General features: G+C 39.8%; 2 protein-coding genes across 3 annotated transcripts; both read left to right on the forward strand.

The window, feature by feature from the left end:
- Positions 1–1680: 1680 nt before the first annotated feature.
- On the forward strand, positions 1681–20277 carry LOC115742077. Of its 2 annotated transcripts, XR_007196839.1 has the most exons (2): positions 1681–2363; positions 20266–20277. XR_007196839.1 is itself a non-coding variant. In XM_030676173.2 (1 exon), the coding sequence occupies exon 1, from the start codon at positions 1761–1763 to the stop codon at positions 2253–2255; it is 495 nt and encodes a 164-aa protein (XP_030532033.1). In that variant the 5' UTR covers positions 1681–1760; the 3' UTR covers positions 2256–2491. The 2 variants fall into 2 exon arrangements, 1 of the variants encoding a protein (XP_030532033.1); XM_030676173.2 differs by lacking the exon at positions 20266–20277 and having other exon boundaries at positions 1681–2491.
- On the forward strand, positions 15769–19392 carry LOC115742102 (serine carboxypeptidase-like 7). Its single transcript, XM_048272474.1, is given in 17 exon segments — positions 15769–15898; positions 15963–16026; positions 16529–16674; positions 17014–17090; positions 17201–17323; positions 17523–17568; positions 17571–17653; positions 17714–17734; positions 17841–17942; positions 18031–18115; positions 18218–18372; positions 18450–18521; positions 18601–18719; positions 18963–19076; positions 19180–19225; positions 19308–19361; positions 19363–19392. Coding segments are annotated over 17 exon segments (1467 nt in total).
- Positions 20278–20321: the final 44 nt, after the last annotated feature.

Genomic DNA, 20321 nt, shown 5'->3' on the forward strand with positions numbered 1-20321 from the left:
TCGACGAGTTCAACCTCGCCATTGTTGAGCGAGGTCGGCCTCACTAGGGGCCGGAGAGGGCGATCTTGCTAGCCTAGATCCGGCGAGGTCGGGCAAGGCTCGGCGGACCTCGCCGATCAATGGCGAGATCGAGCCTCGCCGGATCTAGGCTAGCGAGGCTCGGCCTCACCTAACCACAGTGAGGTCGAGCCACGACTTTGCCATGGTTGGGTGAGGTGAGCCCCGCTAGGGGCGGGCAAGGTACGCTCTTGTTAGTGGCCGGTAGGGGCGAGCTTTGCATGACGCCGGTGAGGTCAACCTCATCGAGGTTCGGCAAGCACCCGGTGGAAGAGGGAAGAGAAAAAAATAAAAATTCAAAAAAAATTATTAAAATTTTATGTCGCCAGATGGTATGCGCCCGCATTAGCGCAATCTGATTAAAATTGGTCAAATGGACTGAATTGACATAATTGCAAAAGGTTTAGGATTGAATCAGCCAAAAAAATAATTAAGGTTGAATTGTCATAATTGCAATAGGTTTAGGATTTTTTTTGGTAATTTTCCCTTCCATTCTTTGTAATAAATGGGCATGTTCGTTTTGGCTTTTTTTTTTTTATTTAAGCAAACGCTTACTTATTAACTTTTCCGTCAAAACCCTAAGTATGTTAATGCTTACACGTTTTAAATGTTTCGAGGATTTCGCATTAACTAAAATTCACGCCGTGAAAGCTACTCGGTATTGAGAAAATTAAAAAATAAAAAGTTGAAGACGATCCGACCGGATTTTTCGGGTTTGGGGTATCCTAGAATTGGATCTTATGTTTGTCGTAATACTAGACATCAATTCTGCCGTCTGTGTCGCCTGCAGCTTGATGCTTTGGCGATAGAAACCAGTTTTGTGCAATAAAACGTCCGTAATGTTGCATTAGGTTTGACCATAATTCGAACCAATGATTTAGGAAAATTAATAGAGCCGCTACGATGTCATTTCACGTATTAATCTTGCTTGATCATCTACAGTTAAGATCTCGGACCAGCCTAACAAGCTAATTAACTCTATCTAGTATGGTAGTACGACAATACTCACTTCTACTTTGTCAGTGTAAATTAAGAAAACCAAAACAGAAGCATAGCTAGAATTCCTAAGATTGTACTGTTGACTCATGCATGGACCGGTTCGTACTTAGTGGGCCTTCCACATTAGCAGATTCTAGGGTTTATCCAGTGTAATAATAGTTGCGTGTCTATTGTTGAATGGACGGGGTTGAAAAATAATGCCTTACTTATTGTGGTGGACAAGATTTTGATACGGGAATGGGTACGCCGTCAATGTCAACTTGATTTAGAATAAAGCAGGCAAAAGAAATATTTTTCACTCCAAAAAATTTAGACGGTGTAAAATCTCGCAATTGGCGCGATCCGTCTCTTAAGTTACAATTATGCGAAACATATTTCGTGAAATATCATATGATTGTACAAAGATTGTGGTTGACTGAAATCTATGAAAATGCGTTTAGGGAAAGATTTTGTATACTCTATGGTGATGGTGATTTTATTGATCTCAAAGTTGGGATTTGTTTTCTGTCTATTTTTTATTTCTAAAAGTTGCCCCTTTCACATTGCTTTTACTTTAGCTTTGACGCAGTCCACCTATGAATCCACCAAACTTTCTGATCATATAGAACGTTTAAATCCACGTTCTCTCAATCTAAATTCTGAACCCCATCCCTTTCAGTGTTTTGCAGTTAGTGAATCCATCTCGTCAATCCTTCATCGACACCATGCCTGACACCAAGAGAAATGCTAGGAAGGAAGCCACCAAATTGAGCAAATTGTTGAAGGCGCCCATGAGGATTCTTGTCAAGGCCCGCGACTTCTACGTGCGGAGCCTGACCGATTGCTCGGGCCACATCGCGTACGGCGGCTTCATGGGCTGCCCGACCAGCCAGATCAACACCCTGCCCCGGAGCTTCAGCGTCAGCTCGGCCAAGCCGGACGAGGACTTCCGTGAGCTTGTGAGGGTCGCCTCCCTCAGGAGCCTGAGCAACAGAGTCGGGTCGGACCTCACGGAGACGCAGCATGTTGCCGGGCAGTCGCCGATGGCGGCAACGAAGAATAAAGCGAGGATGGCGATGCCGAGGAGTTTCAGCACTGGAATAGGGAGGATCGACGAAGACAAGCCGTGTGAATTCGGGGAGGACGTGGTGGTGAAGGCCGACGTGTACAAGAGAAGCCGAAGCTACGCGCCCGCGAAGAGAACTTCTGGGTTGGTTTGAGAACCGGGAGACACTGAAGAAGGCGAAAGTGGGGCGGCTTCATTTTCTCTATATTTCATATCAAAGTTTGGAGGAGGTTTTTCCACTTTTCTTTTAATTTTCTATTTTGTTTGGCGCATGATGATCTTGTCCATATTGCAAGGCCAATGTTCTGTCGATGATTTGAGAAAGTCTAGAGTGACATGGTTATATTCCAGTTCAAATCCATGATGCTAATGAATTTCTCTTTCTTCCCTCTCTGCTTTTCGTTGCCAATAGATATGGACCGTCTCGGCTCTTGATCGATCTTTGTTTTGATCATTCAATGGTGTCATTAGATATGGACCGTTCTCACGTTAAAAATTGTTCATCCTTCTCCAATTCAAGGGATTGGTTTGATCACGAACGCCCGACAGTTTCTCTCAGAAGCATAAACATCTAGCAAGAGAAAGACTCTTTTTGTACAAATTTTCGACTCCAAGATGCTGGAAATTAAATAATTCGTCTCTTGCGTGAATACCCATGTCTATCTTTGCAAGACTTTGTGAAATTAGTTGACCACGAAATCAGTTGACCATCATGATGAGTTCTTCTTTCGTTACATCAAGAGTAGTGGGAATCAGTTCCTTGAAAAATCGCAAGAAAGCTCAGTGGAAGAAGGATTTTGCTTTACCCCATAGGGGGCCACTTGGTAGGATAAGAAAACGCTCTTTGTCAATCCGGTTTGGTCAAAGTTTGAAGCTGGCAAGCTTTGGTTTGAGCAATCTGGACTCGCATGCCTTCTTCACTCTCGGATAATCATGCAAAAAGCAAGCGAAATCCGATTGACGTGGATGGCAAACAAGGGTTTGTGGCTTGCGAGTTCGACTTCTCGAAGACCCACCGCCACTCACGAGAACTCCACTACTACTGACCCTACCACGACTCTGTGAATGTAATTAGACAATGAATGGAAAGCTCTAGAGTACTCGATTTGGCTTCACTACATTTCAAATTCTGTCGGTTAGGAAACAACATATTTCTCATTTTTTGCCTGATAGAATCGCTTAGGAAGATACGATAACGAGAAAAAAAAAAAACATTTTTATGGCCAACGACAATCTGGACATATGTTGTGTGAAGCGACCTATGCCTCGTATAAACATTACTTCTTTAATCTGAAATCCAACTCGAGGGATGGGCTCCCGATGTCGGCGCGTGGACCAGATATCTAGACGACCGAACCCAAGGCCTTAGCGAATAATTGCAATGAAACATGTTTTGTCGGAATTTCTTCGCGACAAAATATCTTTCACCGAAATCCGTTCTTCAGGTTTTAAATGTGATAAATGATCCTGTTGCGATTCGGGACAGGAGAGATCCAGATAGTCAGAAAATCAATGCCCGAATTATGTAAAGATTCTAATAAAATGACCCAAACGTGCTCCCAACAGAAGTTTGACTCAACGAAAAGGCTAAGTAGGTACAATTAAAAGGAAATCGATACACATGAGCTTGGAAGAAATTACACAAATGTATGATAAACTGGAGTTTGACTCAATGGAATGGCCTAATGAGCACAATTCCTACCAAAATAACGAACGAACACACCCAAAACTATGTCGGAGTTTGACTCGACGAAAAAGCTAGTAACATCACACCATACACAAAAGAACACTGTCTTGGGATATGGGTTCGGGTCACCTATCTTTGTTTACTACACCCCATTAATACTAAAGTCTGCATGTACATACCAAACTATTCCTATGGGTCAATAACTTCACCCGTCGACTCATCATTGCCATCAAAACCAGGAGGACCATCAAAGTCTCTAATTGGTCCAACTAATCCACCCTCGATGTTTTGATACCAAGCAACATATAAATGCAGAATCCATTCGGCTAGTCCAACATCTATACATACAATGGAGGTACACCTTGCATACACTATCGTTGACCCGGGAACATGCATGTCATCATAAATATACTCAACATGCATAGCAGCTTCAAACAGTGGTGGTCAAGGAACATCCATCCTACACGTCTGAAAAATAAAGGAATGAGCCGAGGCCCAGTAAATGAAATCTCTAATTCTAAAATAGAATATCATCTTACCACCCCACCCCACAACCACAACATCATAAGCTCGGGACAGTACAAAATAACAACTTGTGGTGAGTGCATAAGTAATATTTCGTATCATGATATATCATTGAAAGATCAACATTATTACACGGGATCAATCATTCAAGTGTAAGGGGATGACATTTTATATATCAAAAACCATTACAAAATATCACATCAATCCACACAAATGAATTCATATATGTCACCGGCCAGGACCATCTCGATTCATGAGACATGGTTATCGCCAACTCATGGGGAACGGAAATATACATTCCCATTTGGCACGCCTCTTGCCTATTCATCACGGGTGTCCTCTACATTAGTGAGGATGAATACACCACTGTACATCCGCGTAAAGATGGCCATTTCTTATCATCATACCATGGATACACGAACCATGCCATACCGAGACTATACAAGCCATGCCATCATAAAATTTCATGTCATCTCAACCTTGTAGAGAACCGTAACATACGGTAGAACATCTGGCTAACTCCGCAGTCTCAAACATATACTCATACAAGGGAATTCGCTCGGTGGCGAATAGGTCGTGGCAAAAGTATTTATCATATGTTAACATAACAATGATTAACAAAACACGAGAAACGCCACACATGTTTCAGTAACTATAATTACAAAAAAAAATTATGACGTTAATCTCTTTGCATTTCCCGTATATAGAATGACAATCAATTAGTCACGTACAATTTATATAATTCTTTCTTTTCTTTTCTCCAAGCTAATGTATATTTTATTTTATTTTTATTTTTTTCAAAGTCTTTAAATCTAGATACATATTTAGCGCCGGGTACTACTAATCTATAATTTAAATAATTCATGTACGTATTATTTTATATTTTAAATTTTCATTGATTAAGCTTACTTTTACCACAAATATGCATAATCATCATCTAAAATTCCAAACTTTTAGATTTATATTATTTTTCCTAATAAAACCTCCCGTTTTGTATTACTATACCTAGAGTTCGATTTTTTTTATGAAATCAAGCCATATAAAATAAATTAACTACCAAAGTCTATTCTTTTGTTATCTAAGACCTACTACATATTATTTACACTCTAGATGCATCACATATTTTGCAAAACTACTAGAATAGCCTACCTTTACTTAATTAATACGTTTTCCTCCAATTTTGTGTAATTGGTCACATGACAAGAACTAAGCAATTGTCTCTAAAAATTAAGTTAACCACCTATCATGATAAGTTTCCTTAAGCCATGAACAGTCCCCAAAACTCTCAGTATTTGCAGATTCGTCCTCCCTCTGGGCAAAATTACATATTTGCCCCTAGAGCTTCTAAACTCATTTTTTTTAACCGGTTTTGTTTCCTCTGGTTAATATTAATTAATAACCCACTAATTAACACTAAAACTCATTTCATTATCATGTTAACAGCCCACTCTTACTTCTGTAGATTTCGAATTTACCCCTGAAATTCTTCAAAATTGACCAAAATACCCTTATTTTGCCTAGTTTCACCATTTACAAGCTTTTTCAATTCAAGATGTAACAAAAGCATTTAGTAATCACACAAATACACCCAAGTCAAGTAAAAAGCTTTTAAATTCATGTCTAACAATCACAAAAAATTAACTTACAACTATTGAAACTAAATCACATGTAGAATAAAATCTAGCCTAATAAACAAACAACCAATCAACCAATCAATCAAGTAAGAGAGTACCAAGTAGATCATTCTAGCTCAGTTCTTAGGGTTTTCACTTACCTTTGAGCTAATCCTCAACAAAGCAAGCTCTTAATAACCTTGAAATCAAATAAGTGCTAAAACTAACAACTCTTATTCTTAAGAAAACAACAAAGATAACTTGAAAAAAATAAGGTTCTTGAGTATACCTTATGAGATAATAGATCAAAAGTGAGGGTTTTGAAGTCTTGAAAGAGCCTTGAAGTAGAAAAATTTTGAGCTCGAAGAGGGGGAGGTTACGTAGGAAATGAGGAGAAGAAAAGCATATTTATCTATTGTCTTCCACAATTATTTTACATTGAAGAGTAAATTCATGTCACATTAATTGTCTTGAGTTAAAAACAATTATGACAATTAACAAGGGTTAATAGTAGATAAAAAATAACTAGGGTTAAAAAGTTTAGGTTATGCATGATATCATCAAAAGATTTCCTTAGGGCATGTGGCAATTAACTAGGTGGAAACTAAGCCATTTGTTAAGCTAGGGAGGTGACAAATGTCATAATTTAGGATAAAAGATTGAGATAATTGGTCATTTTGAGTAGATAATTTACATTGCGGTAAATAAACAGGGAAATCGGTATCCATTTGAAATACCGATAAATCAGAAAATTATTTTGAGTCCACTAAAATTATTAACAAAAAGCATAAAATGCTAGAGACATCTAAACTCAGTAAAATTTTAACAATTGAAAATTATTCGATACGTGTCGGGAGCGTATCATCCCCACTGACATTTACTAAACTAATTTTATTCCCTATTAACTCTCGCTAGCTTAATATCTCAAATATTATAAACTACGAACAAAATTCAGATGTCACGGTTGTTTAAAGTGATCTTTGTAAGACTGAAAAGAAGGTATTTATTTCAATCTCGTTTTAACATTTGGAAAAGGATTCTTCTCTTCATGTTTCCTTTCATGTCCAAGTCTAGTTGTCGTAATGAATAGCTTGATTAGATAGAATGTGTTGTAGAGTTTTTGAACTAAAAGAGAAATTTGTGCTAATTTGCCGTCCACGTTCATTTTGAGTAATGACTAGATCTTTCTACAGTTTCTCAAACTCATCTTTTTGAGAAAGATTTTGTTCAGTGAGTTTTGAAACTTCATTTTTCAGTTTAGAAATTCTTGTTGACACCTTTTCGTGTTCCAAAAATATCTCTTTAAAAAAATCTTGCATTTCTTAATATGAAAGTTCAAAATCATTTACCTCATTCTTCTTCTCTTTTAGATTCTGCCATAAGACAAAGATTTGCTTCGTCGTCGTGGCTTGACTTGCATTCGGTGCCACTCCATGTTTCGGCTTTGAGTGCTCTTTTCTTCTTTTTGAACCTTCCTCCTCTTTTCTTTAGGAGTGGACAATTGGGCTTGATGTGCCTTGATTTTCTACACTCAAAACACAAAATATCTTTACCTTTATTTTCTTCCTTTCCTTTGAAAGATCTCTTTTCTTCGAAGAACCTTGGATCCTTTCTTCCTCTGAAGTTTCTACCTTTCTTTATAAGAGTCTTGAACCTTCTAGTAAACAGGGCCATTTCATTGTTGTCATCCTCTTCACGAGATATCTCACCTCCTATATTTTCATCGTTAGCATTTAAAGTAATTACCTTCTTACCTTCGAATAGGTTTTTCTTGTTTACGCCTTCAGCTTCATAAGACATTAGCGTGCCTATGAGTTCATCTATGGTGATAGGTTGAATTCTCATGGTTTCTCGGACTGAGGTCTTTACAATGATCCATCCTTCTAGAAGTGCTCTAAGTAGTTTGTTTACTTTTTCAGCATCTGCGAAGATTTTCCTTGACTGGCCATACCATTCACTATCTCAGTAAATCTTGTCTACATTTCTCTTACTATTTCATCTGATTTCATCACTAACGTCTCATAACAACCAAGTAGGATGTCCATCTTGGTGTCGATAACTATTCTCCTATCGAGTATTCAAAGGCAAACATTTGTCTTTTCTGGCGTGCCTTTGGAAAACATTTGGATCCTTTGTGGGATAACTCTTCATTAGCACCAATATTCATAGTTGCTTTGTCCATCTTTAACATACATTTCTAATTTAGACACGTGGCATTAACTTGTAGTGGTGTCGATAATTTGTCCAAAGTTTCCTCGTTGATTGATACCTATAGGAACTATCACGTGCTTTGCACATGACCTCTTTATGCCTTGACACTATCTTCCTTTCACATATACAGCATGTGTATTGATAGTTAGGTTATTTTGGGTGCCAACATATGCCCCCTTTTCCTTTTAATTCTTTTATACTTGAACTTCGTGCAATTTCTTCACCGCCATGCCTTACGTATCGTCCGTGCTCTGATGCTTCGTACTCTGTGCTCTTTAGCCAAGGTGTTATCCCGTAATATTCCGACACACCTCCTATTCTCTCACAGTTTTCAAATCACCATAATCGTAGCGTTCTCAAATCACTATCTTTTGGGTTTTGATTTCAAGAATATTAAAAATCAGACCTTTTTTTTTAGAAACATGTCATAAAACATTTTGATGATTTCCCAACTATCCTTTGGTATTTTATTTACCTTTAGTGTGCAGATGTTTGATATCCATGGCTAAGGATCACATTATCACCATCGAGTAAAAATAGCGTGAAGTTTGAAGCACTTTCATGAAAACATCTACCGAGGACCACAAAAGATCCGGTCACCGATTGTTTGATATGGAAGCTTGAAAGATCGGGTCGGATAAGGTGTATAAAGTCCATACAAACCGATGTTTGAGAAAGATCACCTGAAGTGACCAACGCTTGGTGGGAAAGGCCAATAGGAGGATTTCTATCTTCTTAAGAACAGATCACTGCAATGCTAGAATCCAAGAGAAAGCTTTCAGTGCAGAACGGTAGCTTAGCACCTATTTTAGGCAAGACTAGTTTGACTTGGAAAAAACTGCTCCAGAGTAAGGACAAGATGTCCTATCATTCTCTAACGGCTCTTTTACTTCTTCAAGGATGCTTAAACGGCTAGAATACCGGTGCTTATAAAAGGAGGAAGTCTATTGAACCGAATTGAATATCCGAAGTTACCCTATAAATTGTTCTAGTTGAAAAACTTAATCGATGAAAGACCTTGTGATCTATTGTTACCTTATATTTGTGCAAAATCAAGTGTACATTTCTGGCTTGTGAGGCTGCATCAAAATAGTGTGATCTATCGCATGAAAGATCAACTCACGTTCTGTTTGTAACTTGTGAGGCAGTTTACTAATACATTCCAACCAATCTTATGCCTATTAGTTGTGTGGAGTGGACATAGGATTGGTAGATAAGCTGAACCACTACATATTTAGTGTGCTAATCTTTTACTAGCTCTTTCTTTTGTGCACATCCTCGGATATTATTTTATCAAATATTTGCTCGCCCAATCTTTTTCATATCACTCACTATTTTTCGCATAATTTGAAAAAGTTTCAAAACAACATATTCACCCCCCTCTAGGTTGCATATCAACCCCAACAATTGGAATAAGAGTTTTGTTGTTTGTTATTTGAATCAGAGCATAAAGATACTTATCATGGCTGACTTTGGTGATTTTCTGAGTAATGAATCCGCAGCACCTCACAAGCCTTCATACTTTGATGGGAGCAACTACAATTACCGAAAGAACAAAATGTTCGCTTACGTTGATGCCCGAGATCAAGATATGTGGGATGTGATTCAAAGTGATGTAGAAGTTCCAATTGCTGCTGCTCTTGTTGCTGTTACTGCTGAAGAACCAGCCGCCGATCCAACTGCTGTTGCCGCTGCTCGCCTTGAACCGATTCGAAAAAGAGTTGTTCTCAACTCTAAAGCGAGACATCTTCTCTATTGTGCTTTATCTCCATTTGAATTTAATCGTATATCTTCTTGTGGTTCAACTAAACAAATATGGGATTGCATGTGGCGTGAACATCCGTTGTCCAAAGGTAAGAAAGTAATTGCTTTTAATGCTAACCATGAAAATGCAGGAGGTGAGATATCTAGTGAAGAGGATAACGACAATGAATTGACACTGTTTACTAGAAGGTTCAAGACTCTTATGAAGAAAGGTAGAAACTTCAGAGGAAGAAAGAATCCAAGATTCTTCGAAGAAAAGAGATCTTTCAAAGGAAAGGAAGAAAATAAAGGTAAAGATATTTTGTGTTTTGAGTGCAGAAAATCAGGGTACATCAAGCCCAATTGCCCACTCCTAAAGAAAAGAGGAGGAAGATTCAAAAAGAAGAAAAGAGCACTCAAAGCGGAAACATGGAGTGACACCAAATGCAAGTCAAGCGACGATGAAGCAAATCTTTGTCATATGGCAGAATCTGAAAGAGGAGAAGATGAGGTAAATGATTCTGAACTTTCATATGAAGAAATGCAAGATTTTTTGAAAGAGATGTTTTTGGAACACGAAAAGGCCTCAAAAAGAATTTCCAAACTGAAAAATGAAGTTTCAAAACTCACTGAACAAAATCTTTCTCAAAAAGATGAGTTTGAGAAATTGTAGAAAGATCTAATCATTACATAGAATGAACGTGGATGGCAAATCAGCACAAATTTCTCTTTTAGTTCAAAAACTCTACAGCACATTCTATCTATTCAAGTTATTCATTACGACTACTGGACTTAGACATGAAAGGAAACATGAAGAGAAAAGTCTTTTTCCAAATGTTAAAACGAGATTGAAATAAATACCTTCTTTTCAGTCTTACAAAGATCACTTTGCACAACAATTCACTAGATCTATTGGTAAGCAATTTAATTGTTTAGTTTACAATGAACCTGGTCATAACAAACAAATATGTCTAGTCAAGCAAATGAATCCCAAAAAGATCTACTGGAGATATGATACAAGACCTAAAACTAACACAAAAGAGCCCAAGTTTGTGCAAGCACAAAAAAAAATGTGAAAATATTATTGATTGCAAGTGATACTGAAGAAGAATAAGTGGTACTTAGACAGTGGATGTTCACGCCACATGATAAGTGAAAGAAACATCTTCATAAATCTCAAATAGGTGGATGGTGGAAATGTTGCCTTCGGAAGAAAAGGAAAAGAAAAGATCATCGGTATAGGAAACATCATGTTGGGAAATCTGGTCATTGAAAATGTTTCATTGGTTCAAGGACTGATACAACCTACCCAGCATAAGTCAACTGTGCGACAAAGGGTACAAGATCAACTTAGAAGAAAACAGGAGCATTGGCACCAACCAGGATCTGACTCAATCTTTTACGGGTAAACGACAAGGTAACATTTATCTATTGAATATTGAACTTGATGAAATGCAATGCCTGATATCTATCAAAGAAGAGTGTGACTTATATCATATGAAGCTCAGCCATATCAACATGAAGCACATCTCCAAGATTGCATCAAAAGATCTAGTACGTAGTCCACCAAAGATCAACAATGGTAAATGCAATTCTTGCAATGCATGCTCTTTAGGAAAATAGGTCATATCATCTTTCAAGTTCATCAATGATATTGCTACTAATAGATCTCTCCAACTATTGCATATCGATTTATTTGGTCGTACTTAAATTACAAGTCTAGGAGGAAGAAAATATTATCTAGTGGTTGTTGATGATTATTCACATTTCTCATGGGTAATTTTTTCTAACTTATAAGCACGAAATATTTCATTCCTTTTAATTTCTTTCGCTTTTTCCCCACCTTTTAATAGTCACCAGCAATGGCGACCGGTCGCAAGTGAACTCGAGCTCGCCAGCGAAGCTTGGCCTCCCTCAAGGCGGCCAATGCCTCACCTCGCTCTCCTGTGGCCAGCTGAAGAAGAAGGGAATAGAAAAAGAGGAAAAAGTTTTTAAAAAAAAAGGAGAAAAATTGAAAAGTCAAAAATTAAAAATTATGAATTCTTAAAAATAAATAAAAAATGAAAAGAAAGTAAAAAATAATTTAAAAAAATGTGAAAGAGAGAATGAAGGGAAGATGAGGAAAATGTCTTCCTCTTCTCAAAAAGTGAAAAAACATTTTCCCCACTTTTGAGGGATTTTTTTCCTTAGGTGGAAAATGTTTTATTTACTAGCTTATTTTCTGCAAACCTAATATCAGAAAATTCGAAAAATATTTTCCTAAAAGTTATTTTGTACGAAATAAATAGAGCCTTAGTAATCTACTACTAGATTCTAGATTTGAGGGTTGTTAATCATTATTTCCACTTGTCAAATCCAAAACTGTATGGTAATCTACTATTTGATACTAGATTTTAGAATGGTAAAATCAGTATCTCATTGTACGAATTTTTTTGTTAATTAATGATTTTGTAAGTACCTTGAACGAACGAGCAAGTTGCCAGTCCAATTGTACTTGCTAACTCCACAAGAGATTTACTAGTGCTTCTTAAAATTTACCAGCAAGGACCTCATCTTACAACCAAGACATGTGTGCTTTCATAATTACTTCTCGTGCACGAGACAAAGGTATAGAGGGCGCAACCTTGCTAGGTATACCACATGTAGGTAATGCGAAAGCGTTGAAATAAAAAATTAAACAAAGCTTTGGAGGTTTGGTGGGGGGAACACGCAAATATAAATGAGAGCGTATAATATTCAAAATGCCTTATGCAAAGGCAATACACAAATAAAAAATACAAACTTTGCTCTATAAGCTTGTTCACGGGAAAAACTCTCTAGCTCTCCGTGAGTATATGGACTGCGATGCCTCACTCCTTGAAGACCACCTTTGCACTTGGTGACTTCTCCCTATTCTCCCTCTATTTCTAAGTTCTCCCACACACGTTTATGCTCGCCTCAAATCCTTATATATAGGCTGAAGTTGCACCGCCTTATGACTCCACCGCCAACAACCGTGAATGCAATCTGCCGCATTCTTCTTCAAGCCAAGTCCATCCATCGCATTGCAGATGAGATGCCCCACGCCTAGAGACTCCCACCGCCTATGAAAGAAGAAAATTTGACTTGGTCTTCCGTCCACTTGCAGAACAAGTTGTCGTTGACCAAACATCTTGCTCTCGCATGTGACTTCATCAGGCGGCCAAAAATATTCTCATACTCATATTAGGTGTTGACTCTGACACTCCCCCTCAACACCTAATACTGTTCACCTTATAACATCTGATATTCATCTTCTTCAATTGCTTCTAAGACTACGATTTCTGATTGAACTTTGCAAAGCTCGGACTTCGTCAACGCCTTTCGAACTTGCGCGTCGATCACTTTTTCTTTCTTTGCAATCTACGTAGTCGCAAGAGTTTTTAGATTGTGACTCATGTGGTCAAACTTCTCATTCACGATTTTCATTTCATGCTTCAATTGATTCAACTCCATCTCAAGCACTTCGGTAGAGGCATCTCGATCCTTTTTCTCATAGGACTTCTTTTCCACACACTTCCATTGATCCTTGCCTCTTACGATCTCTTTCTCTGGGCAACATTTCTTGAGCTTCTGCAACTTCTTGAGCTCATACCGGAGCTTCTGGTGCTCTCTTTCTTTTAGCTTGAGCTCGTTGTCCTTTTGCCTCAGCATTTTATCCCTTGCTTTCAACATTTCCAGCAGTTCCTTCTCACAACTGCTTGTTGAAGTTGCTATTTGCTTCTTCGAGTTTTCCCTTGACTTGCTCTTCTTTGGAGACATCTCAATGGCTATCACATCATCTGCCTCGATGATCCTGGTGGCTGCGAGCTCTTCTTGATCCTCTGTTGCAACAGTCGCTTGAAGACTCCATTCTCCTTTGCCATCGCTCTCCTTCTTGGTAAAAGATGCATCATTTTCTTTTACTTGTTTGAACCAACAAACTCTAGCAAAGTGACTTACTTTGCTACATATGTAGCATCGCCCGCTACGCTTTCTGTTGTCCTTATCACAATCTTAATGAACTCCCCCTGGCTAAGTGCTTCTCACTGTTGATCGTCTCTACCAGTTTTCATGTTCTTTCCACTGTTTGCCATTATTAGTACCGGCATCATTTCTTCTATAGCTCTTGGAACCTCTTTTATTACTAAAGAGGGAACTACCATAATCCATGGTACATGCGAGTACCACGTCTTCATCAACATCAACAGCATGTATGTGTTTTGGCTGCTCATGCCCCATGTTTGGTCGACATTTGGATTTATAATATCCGAATTCGTTACACCTAAAACATCAGACCTTTGATTTATCACGTGTTTTATATCTTCTAGTGGAATTTGAATTTCCACCTCTACCTCGTCCACCTCCACAACCTTGGACGCAATGATGCCCTCCTCGAGTTGAATGAGCGACCCGGCTTTGTAAAGCTTGCTCAGGATACGCATCGATGGACTTCTAATTCATTCTTTGCTCATGCAAGCATAATGAACCGATCAACCGCTCAATCATCATAGTTGATATGTCCTGGCCTTCTTCGATCGCCGCAACAACATAGTCAAATCTTTCAGTCAAAGATCTCAAGATTTTTTCTACAACTTGTTCATCTTGGAGGAATTCACCATTAACTCTCAATTGGTTAACGATAGTTTGCACACGATCAAAATACAACAAGATAGATTCAGAGTCATTCATGCGTAAAGACTCAAAATCACCTCGAAATATTTGAAGTCGAACTCGCTTCACATGATCATCTCCCTTGTAGGATTTTTCTAGAATATCCCATGCTGCTTTGGCGGTTTCTATACACGATATATTTTCAAATATCATCTCTTCCACAGCTTGAAAGATCCATATAATGCTTTTCGATCTTTCTTTCGGGACACGACCAACGAATCCTTCTCCTCCTTTTTCAAAGCGTTGAATTCTTCGGCATCGGCTACTTCGATGTAGCCACTCTCTATCAAGTTCCACAAATCCTGCGATTTGAACGGAACCTTCATCCGGACGGACCAGTTATTGAAATTCCTCCCATTCAACCGTGGAAGTTGTAATTGAACGGCACCGGTGGATGGCATTTCTAGCTTCGAGTTCACGATCCTCGATCTCTGCTCTAGGTTCTCGATCTCCGGTTGCTAGTTTCGGTACCCCGGTTCCCGATCGCCCAGGCTTTGACATGTTCCTTGCTCCGCTGGCTCGATACCAATTATAGAGTGCGCAACCTTGCTAGGTATATTACGTGTAGGTAATGCAGAAGCGTTGAAATAAAAAATTAGACAAAGCTTTGGAGGTTTGGTGGGGGGAACACACAAATATAAATGAGAGCGCATAATACTCAAAATGCCTTATGCAAAGGCAATACACAAATAAAAAATACAAGCTTTGCTCTATAAGCTTGTTCACAGAAAAAACTCTCTAGCTCTCCGTGAGTATATGGGCTGCGATGCCTCACTTCTTGAAGACCACCTTTGCACTTGGTGACTTCTCCCTATTCTCCCTCTATTTCTAAGTTCCCCCACACACGTTTGTGCTCGCCTCAAATCCTTATATATAGGCTGAAGTTGCACCGCCTTAAGGACTCCACCGCCAACAACTGTGAATGCAATCTGCCGCATTCTTCTTCAAGCCAAGTCCATCCATTGCATTGCAGATGAGATGTCCCACGCCTAGAGACTCCCACCACCTATGAAAGAAGCAAATTTGACTTGGTCTTCCATCCACTTGCAGAACAAGTTGTCGTTGACCAAACATCTTGCTCTCACACGTGACTTCATCATGCGGCCAAAAATATTCTCATATTCATATTAGGTGTTGGACTCCAACAAAAGGACAGTGAAACCCAGGTCCTTTGGGCAGACCTGCAGTTGTATGCCATGCGGGGCCTAGGCTTACACATGGGGGACATGGCCAAGCACCGCTTCGGACCATGCAAGATCTGTCCTTTCTTCGCCCCTTCTTATTTGCAAGCTCTCCACCCGGTGGAGAAGAACAGAAGCACAATACAAATGATAACCATGCTTCAGAGTGAATTCTTCAAGTGGCTGTGTTTCCATGATCTTTCTTGACCGGCTCCTACTTTCTTCTGAAGTCTCCGCGCCGGTCGCCGAGTCTCTGCCCGGGTTCGGGCCTCTTCCATTCAAACTAGAAACGGGGTGAGCAATGCTAAGGTTATGAACTCACAACTCACCATTAGATGATCAAGTAGATGCTACGACTCATGTGACATGACATGAGCTGGGTGGTTAGTTTGTATTTGTCGTAACTCCCAAGGTTGGCCATAGTTGATTTGGGTTGCGGCGAATTCCAGACATCGGTGTTAAATCTCATTGCGTGTAAATTGCTAAGGATCAAGGTGACTTACATAGGTGATCAGATCTTTGCTGTCGTGCCTTTCAGGTACGAAGAAAGGATTCCTATTTATCATTGTATTTTGTGTCAACGTAGATCAAGAGGATGAAGTTTAAGAATGGGTCAAGACCTGGCAAGTCGGGTTAATTTCAAATTTCCAGTTAGTCCTTTGGGAAGAAAAGTTGGTTAATAATGTTGGGTAATGTCGGATATTGCTACTACTCCTAGACATGGGCCTTTGCAGCATTTCTCTTGAGTTTTTTCCACGACTAAAATGAAACTTGTGTCACTTTTTTATTGTTGCAGATACATAGGAGTGGATGAGAAAGATGATGTGCAACTGTTCTACTACTTCATCTCATCAGAAGGCAACCCACAAGATGATCCCCTGCTGCTCTGGCTCACCGGAGGCCCCGGTTGCTCCGCTCTCTCTGGACTCGTTTACGAGATAGGTGATTGATAGTTTATTATCCTTTCAAGCTATTTTTTAGGAACAGGAACTTAGAAGTGCGTTCAACATCTAGATTTAGTACCTAAATATGGTCAGATGCCACCTATGATTGCATAACTTGTGGTAATTCCGACTCTCCTAGCTCGATCTTTCATTGTGTCACCCATTTTTTTTTTTTCAAAGGAAGCTTCATTTGCCGCAGGATGACGGTCATTTCTCAGATGGCCTGAATTAGTTTTGTGGATCGATCCTAGATATTGCCACTTTTTCCTAATCTTTTCAACTGAGTGCGAAATTGCCTTGCATCAGCCGATCTGATCTATGATTTGTTCTGGTTTAGGCCCTCTACGATTTAACAAGACCAGGTATGATGGCAGATTGCCATCCTTAATGCTGAATCCGTACTCTTGGACCAAGGTCAGTCTGAATCTTGGCCCGTAAAATTTTTGTCGAATAACCGTTGCATTTTGGGCATTTTTTCGAAGTTTCTCTTTCGTATCGCACTCGTGCCCGCCAAGAAATAACAGGGCTCCAGCATAATCTTCCTAGACGCGCCTATTGGCACGGGTTTCTCTTATTCAGCGAGCGCGGAAGGTTACGACACAGGAGACAAAGTTCATGCTCACCAGAGTAGTATTTTCCTGGAAAAGGTGAAAAAACCATCTATACTTTACCACATTCAGATACTGACATTGGTCATTAAATGGTTGAGAGGTAATATGTGAGATTTGGACTGAGAACAATGCAATCACATAAGATGAAGTTTCATTGATGGATGGACCAAATTGAATTTGTTAGTTAAATATTGGCAGGTGACCAATTTTCATAATATTTTCTGGCATGTGACAGTGGTTGCTCAGTCATCCAAGTTTCATTGAAAATGATGTATATGTCGCTGGGACTCCTATTCAGGCAAGGTCGTTCTGTTAATTGCTCGAGAAATATTAGAAGGTATACTCCCTGTTTGTTGCCTTAACTCGGTCCTCTTCCTTTCCAGTTTCTTCTGGGTACCTAATGCAGCGAGTAACAGCATTTTGCAGAGACCTCTGATAAATCTCAAAGTAAAAGTACCTGGCACTATAAGTTTGAGTCGCTTGGTTAAATTCCATTGTATCTGACTCTACCGGGTCTTGGATTAATTTTGCGAAGGCCCTTACTCTGTTTCAGGGGTATTTGCTAGGAAATCCTGCAACAGACTCGGTATTCGACGAAGGTTCAAGAATTCCCTTTGCTTACCATAAAGCGCTAATACCGAAAGAGCTTTACGAGGTGATTCTCTTCCACTGTATTTGCTCCATTTTGTTGTTCCCAGAACTTGTGACAATTCATCTCCGTGATTGTAATATTTGCATATCAGTCAGCTAAAAGGAAATGCCATGGAGAATATGTCCGATTCAATCAAACTCATCTCGAGTGTGCAGAGGATCTTCAAGCTATCTCAGAAATAAGCACTTGCTTATCTTCCCTTTAGCCGTGAGCTTAATGTTCCTGGGTTGTGCTTCCGTTACTGAATGAAGGTTGTCTTCAACTTTCTTGGATCTTGCAGTGCACTAGTGGAGTAAATAAGGGACACATTCTTGAGCCAAAGTGCGATATCCACAAGCCATCACATGAACTTCTTGAAAGCCGGAGATATATGGCAGAGATATATGACAATACTTGGCGAGCGCCACCAGAAATTCCCGCATTCCATTGTCGGGTAATTACTTAAGGCTTAAGCCTGCTCTAGAATGTGAAGCATACTTATTATGGCAATGATATTCATCCCTAGAACAGGAATATTTTGACCTGTTATGCGACGTTTGGGCAAACGATCCTGCCGTTCAAGAGGCTCTTCACATTAGACGGGTACGAGACGCTCTTTACGTTAGAAAGAGGATGTCAAACGATGGCCTTCCCGGTAACTGCATCTTGCGACGATGGTCAGGGTACATTAAGGTCTTGGGTGAGATGCAACAGAAGCTTAGCTTATGCCTATAATGTCCGCAGCAATGTGAGCCATCACCTATATTTGAATAGCAGAGGATGCCGTGCCCTAATATACAGGTTTCTTTGTCCCTGGCTCTTTCCTTTTTCCTTTTCGGCTGTACCATCTTCTTTCAAAGTGATGTTTCATCAGATCAGACAACAAAACGAGCAATAAATAGGTAGGAATAAGGAACTGAAAAGGTTCAAGCATGTTGGCTAAATGTGTTCAATCAAGAAGATGGCCGACACTCGAAACAACCGAGCAAAGATCCCGACTCATTTCTCACGCGTTCTAATGGAGTGAGTACATGTATTCTACAGTGGAGATCATGGCATGGCAATCCCGTACTTGGGTACACAGTCCTGGATCAAGTCCCTCAATCTATCCATCGCGGAAGATTGGCGGCAATGGATGGTCGGCGATCAAGTTGCCGGGTACATTCTGAATAAGCACATGTTCTCAGATGGTTCTGAACCTTCGACTGGCATTTTCCTTTTTTGTTCTTCTTGAACGGTGTTGTTCATACCGCTCGAGCAGATTCACGAGGGAATACTCAAACGGCTTTACTTTCGCGACGGTGAAGGCGAGCATCCGGAAACCCGAAACGGTTCATTCCCCGGAGTAGAAAGCAGGTGGGTTGGAATCTGAAGAAATGGCATTTGCAGGGCGGAGGTCACACGGCTCCGGAGTACCTGCCCGAGGAGCGCTTCGCAATGTACAAAAAGATGGATCTATCAAGAGCCATTGTAGCTAAGTACTCATGAACTGAGATACCTTATATATATAGTTTTTAGCAAAGGGTTTATTTGTGTGGACTTCTAAAGTGTTGCGGTATTCAAATACCATCGAAATTGTAGAAAAAGCAATGAGAAAGAAAGTATATATCAATCTACATGTCAGTATAAGCTCACTCCGAAAGGTTTCAAATATTTTTACATTGACAATATGCGAAGTGCGTGCACAGTAAGAACTGTGAAAAGTTAAAAAGTAAAACACAATCTAGACAGATTGTAAATCTGTGAGAAAGCCAGGCTTCGAAGCCCTTGCCTAGGCCCAGTCCACCAATTCACCCGACATGGTAACTTTTTTTTGCCTATCGTATATGGTATCTTAAGTTGATCTCAAATGCACCAAGTCAAGACCGACCCATCTTTTAGAGCGGGATTAAGACTGCGTTTGGTTTAACTTTTGAGTTAGCATTTGGCCAAATATTGTCCTGGGCAAAGCTGAAATCCCAAAATTGGTCTTCACAAGCTTTGGCTTTCAGCATATGATCTTTTTTTTTTCTTTCAAAAACTATCCTTACTAAATTTTTTCCTTCATTTCTCGATTTTTTCCTTATTGGTACTGTTCGGCTGACCCCGACAAGGGCTGCCTGAGGTTGTGACCCTGACTGCCCTCGTCGGGGTCGCACGACCTCTGCGAGAGCCGCTTGAGGTCGCAACCTCTCATGGAGGTCGCACCACCCCAACGAGAGCAACCCAAGGTCGAGCAGACCCATGTCGAGGGTCGCTCGAAGGTTTAGGTTTCCAACTTTTGTATTTGCCAAAGCCCATTTGAGAACCGAACTAACCGCATCCTAATTCGCTCGAGGTGACTCCTACTCACCTTTAGAATTTTTAGTTTTTTTGGGGTCAAACATGAAACACCTTGAGATGGACATCCCATTGTCCTTTGAA

Source organism: Rhodamnia argentea, chromosome 11 (assembly GCF_020921035.1).
Source record: "Rhodamnia argentea isolate NSW1041297 chromosome 11, ASM2092103v1, whole genome shotgun sequence".
Classification (NCBI taxonomy): Eukaryota; Viridiplantae; Streptophyta; class Magnoliopsida; order Myrtales; family Myrtaceae; genus Rhodamnia; species Rhodamnia argentea.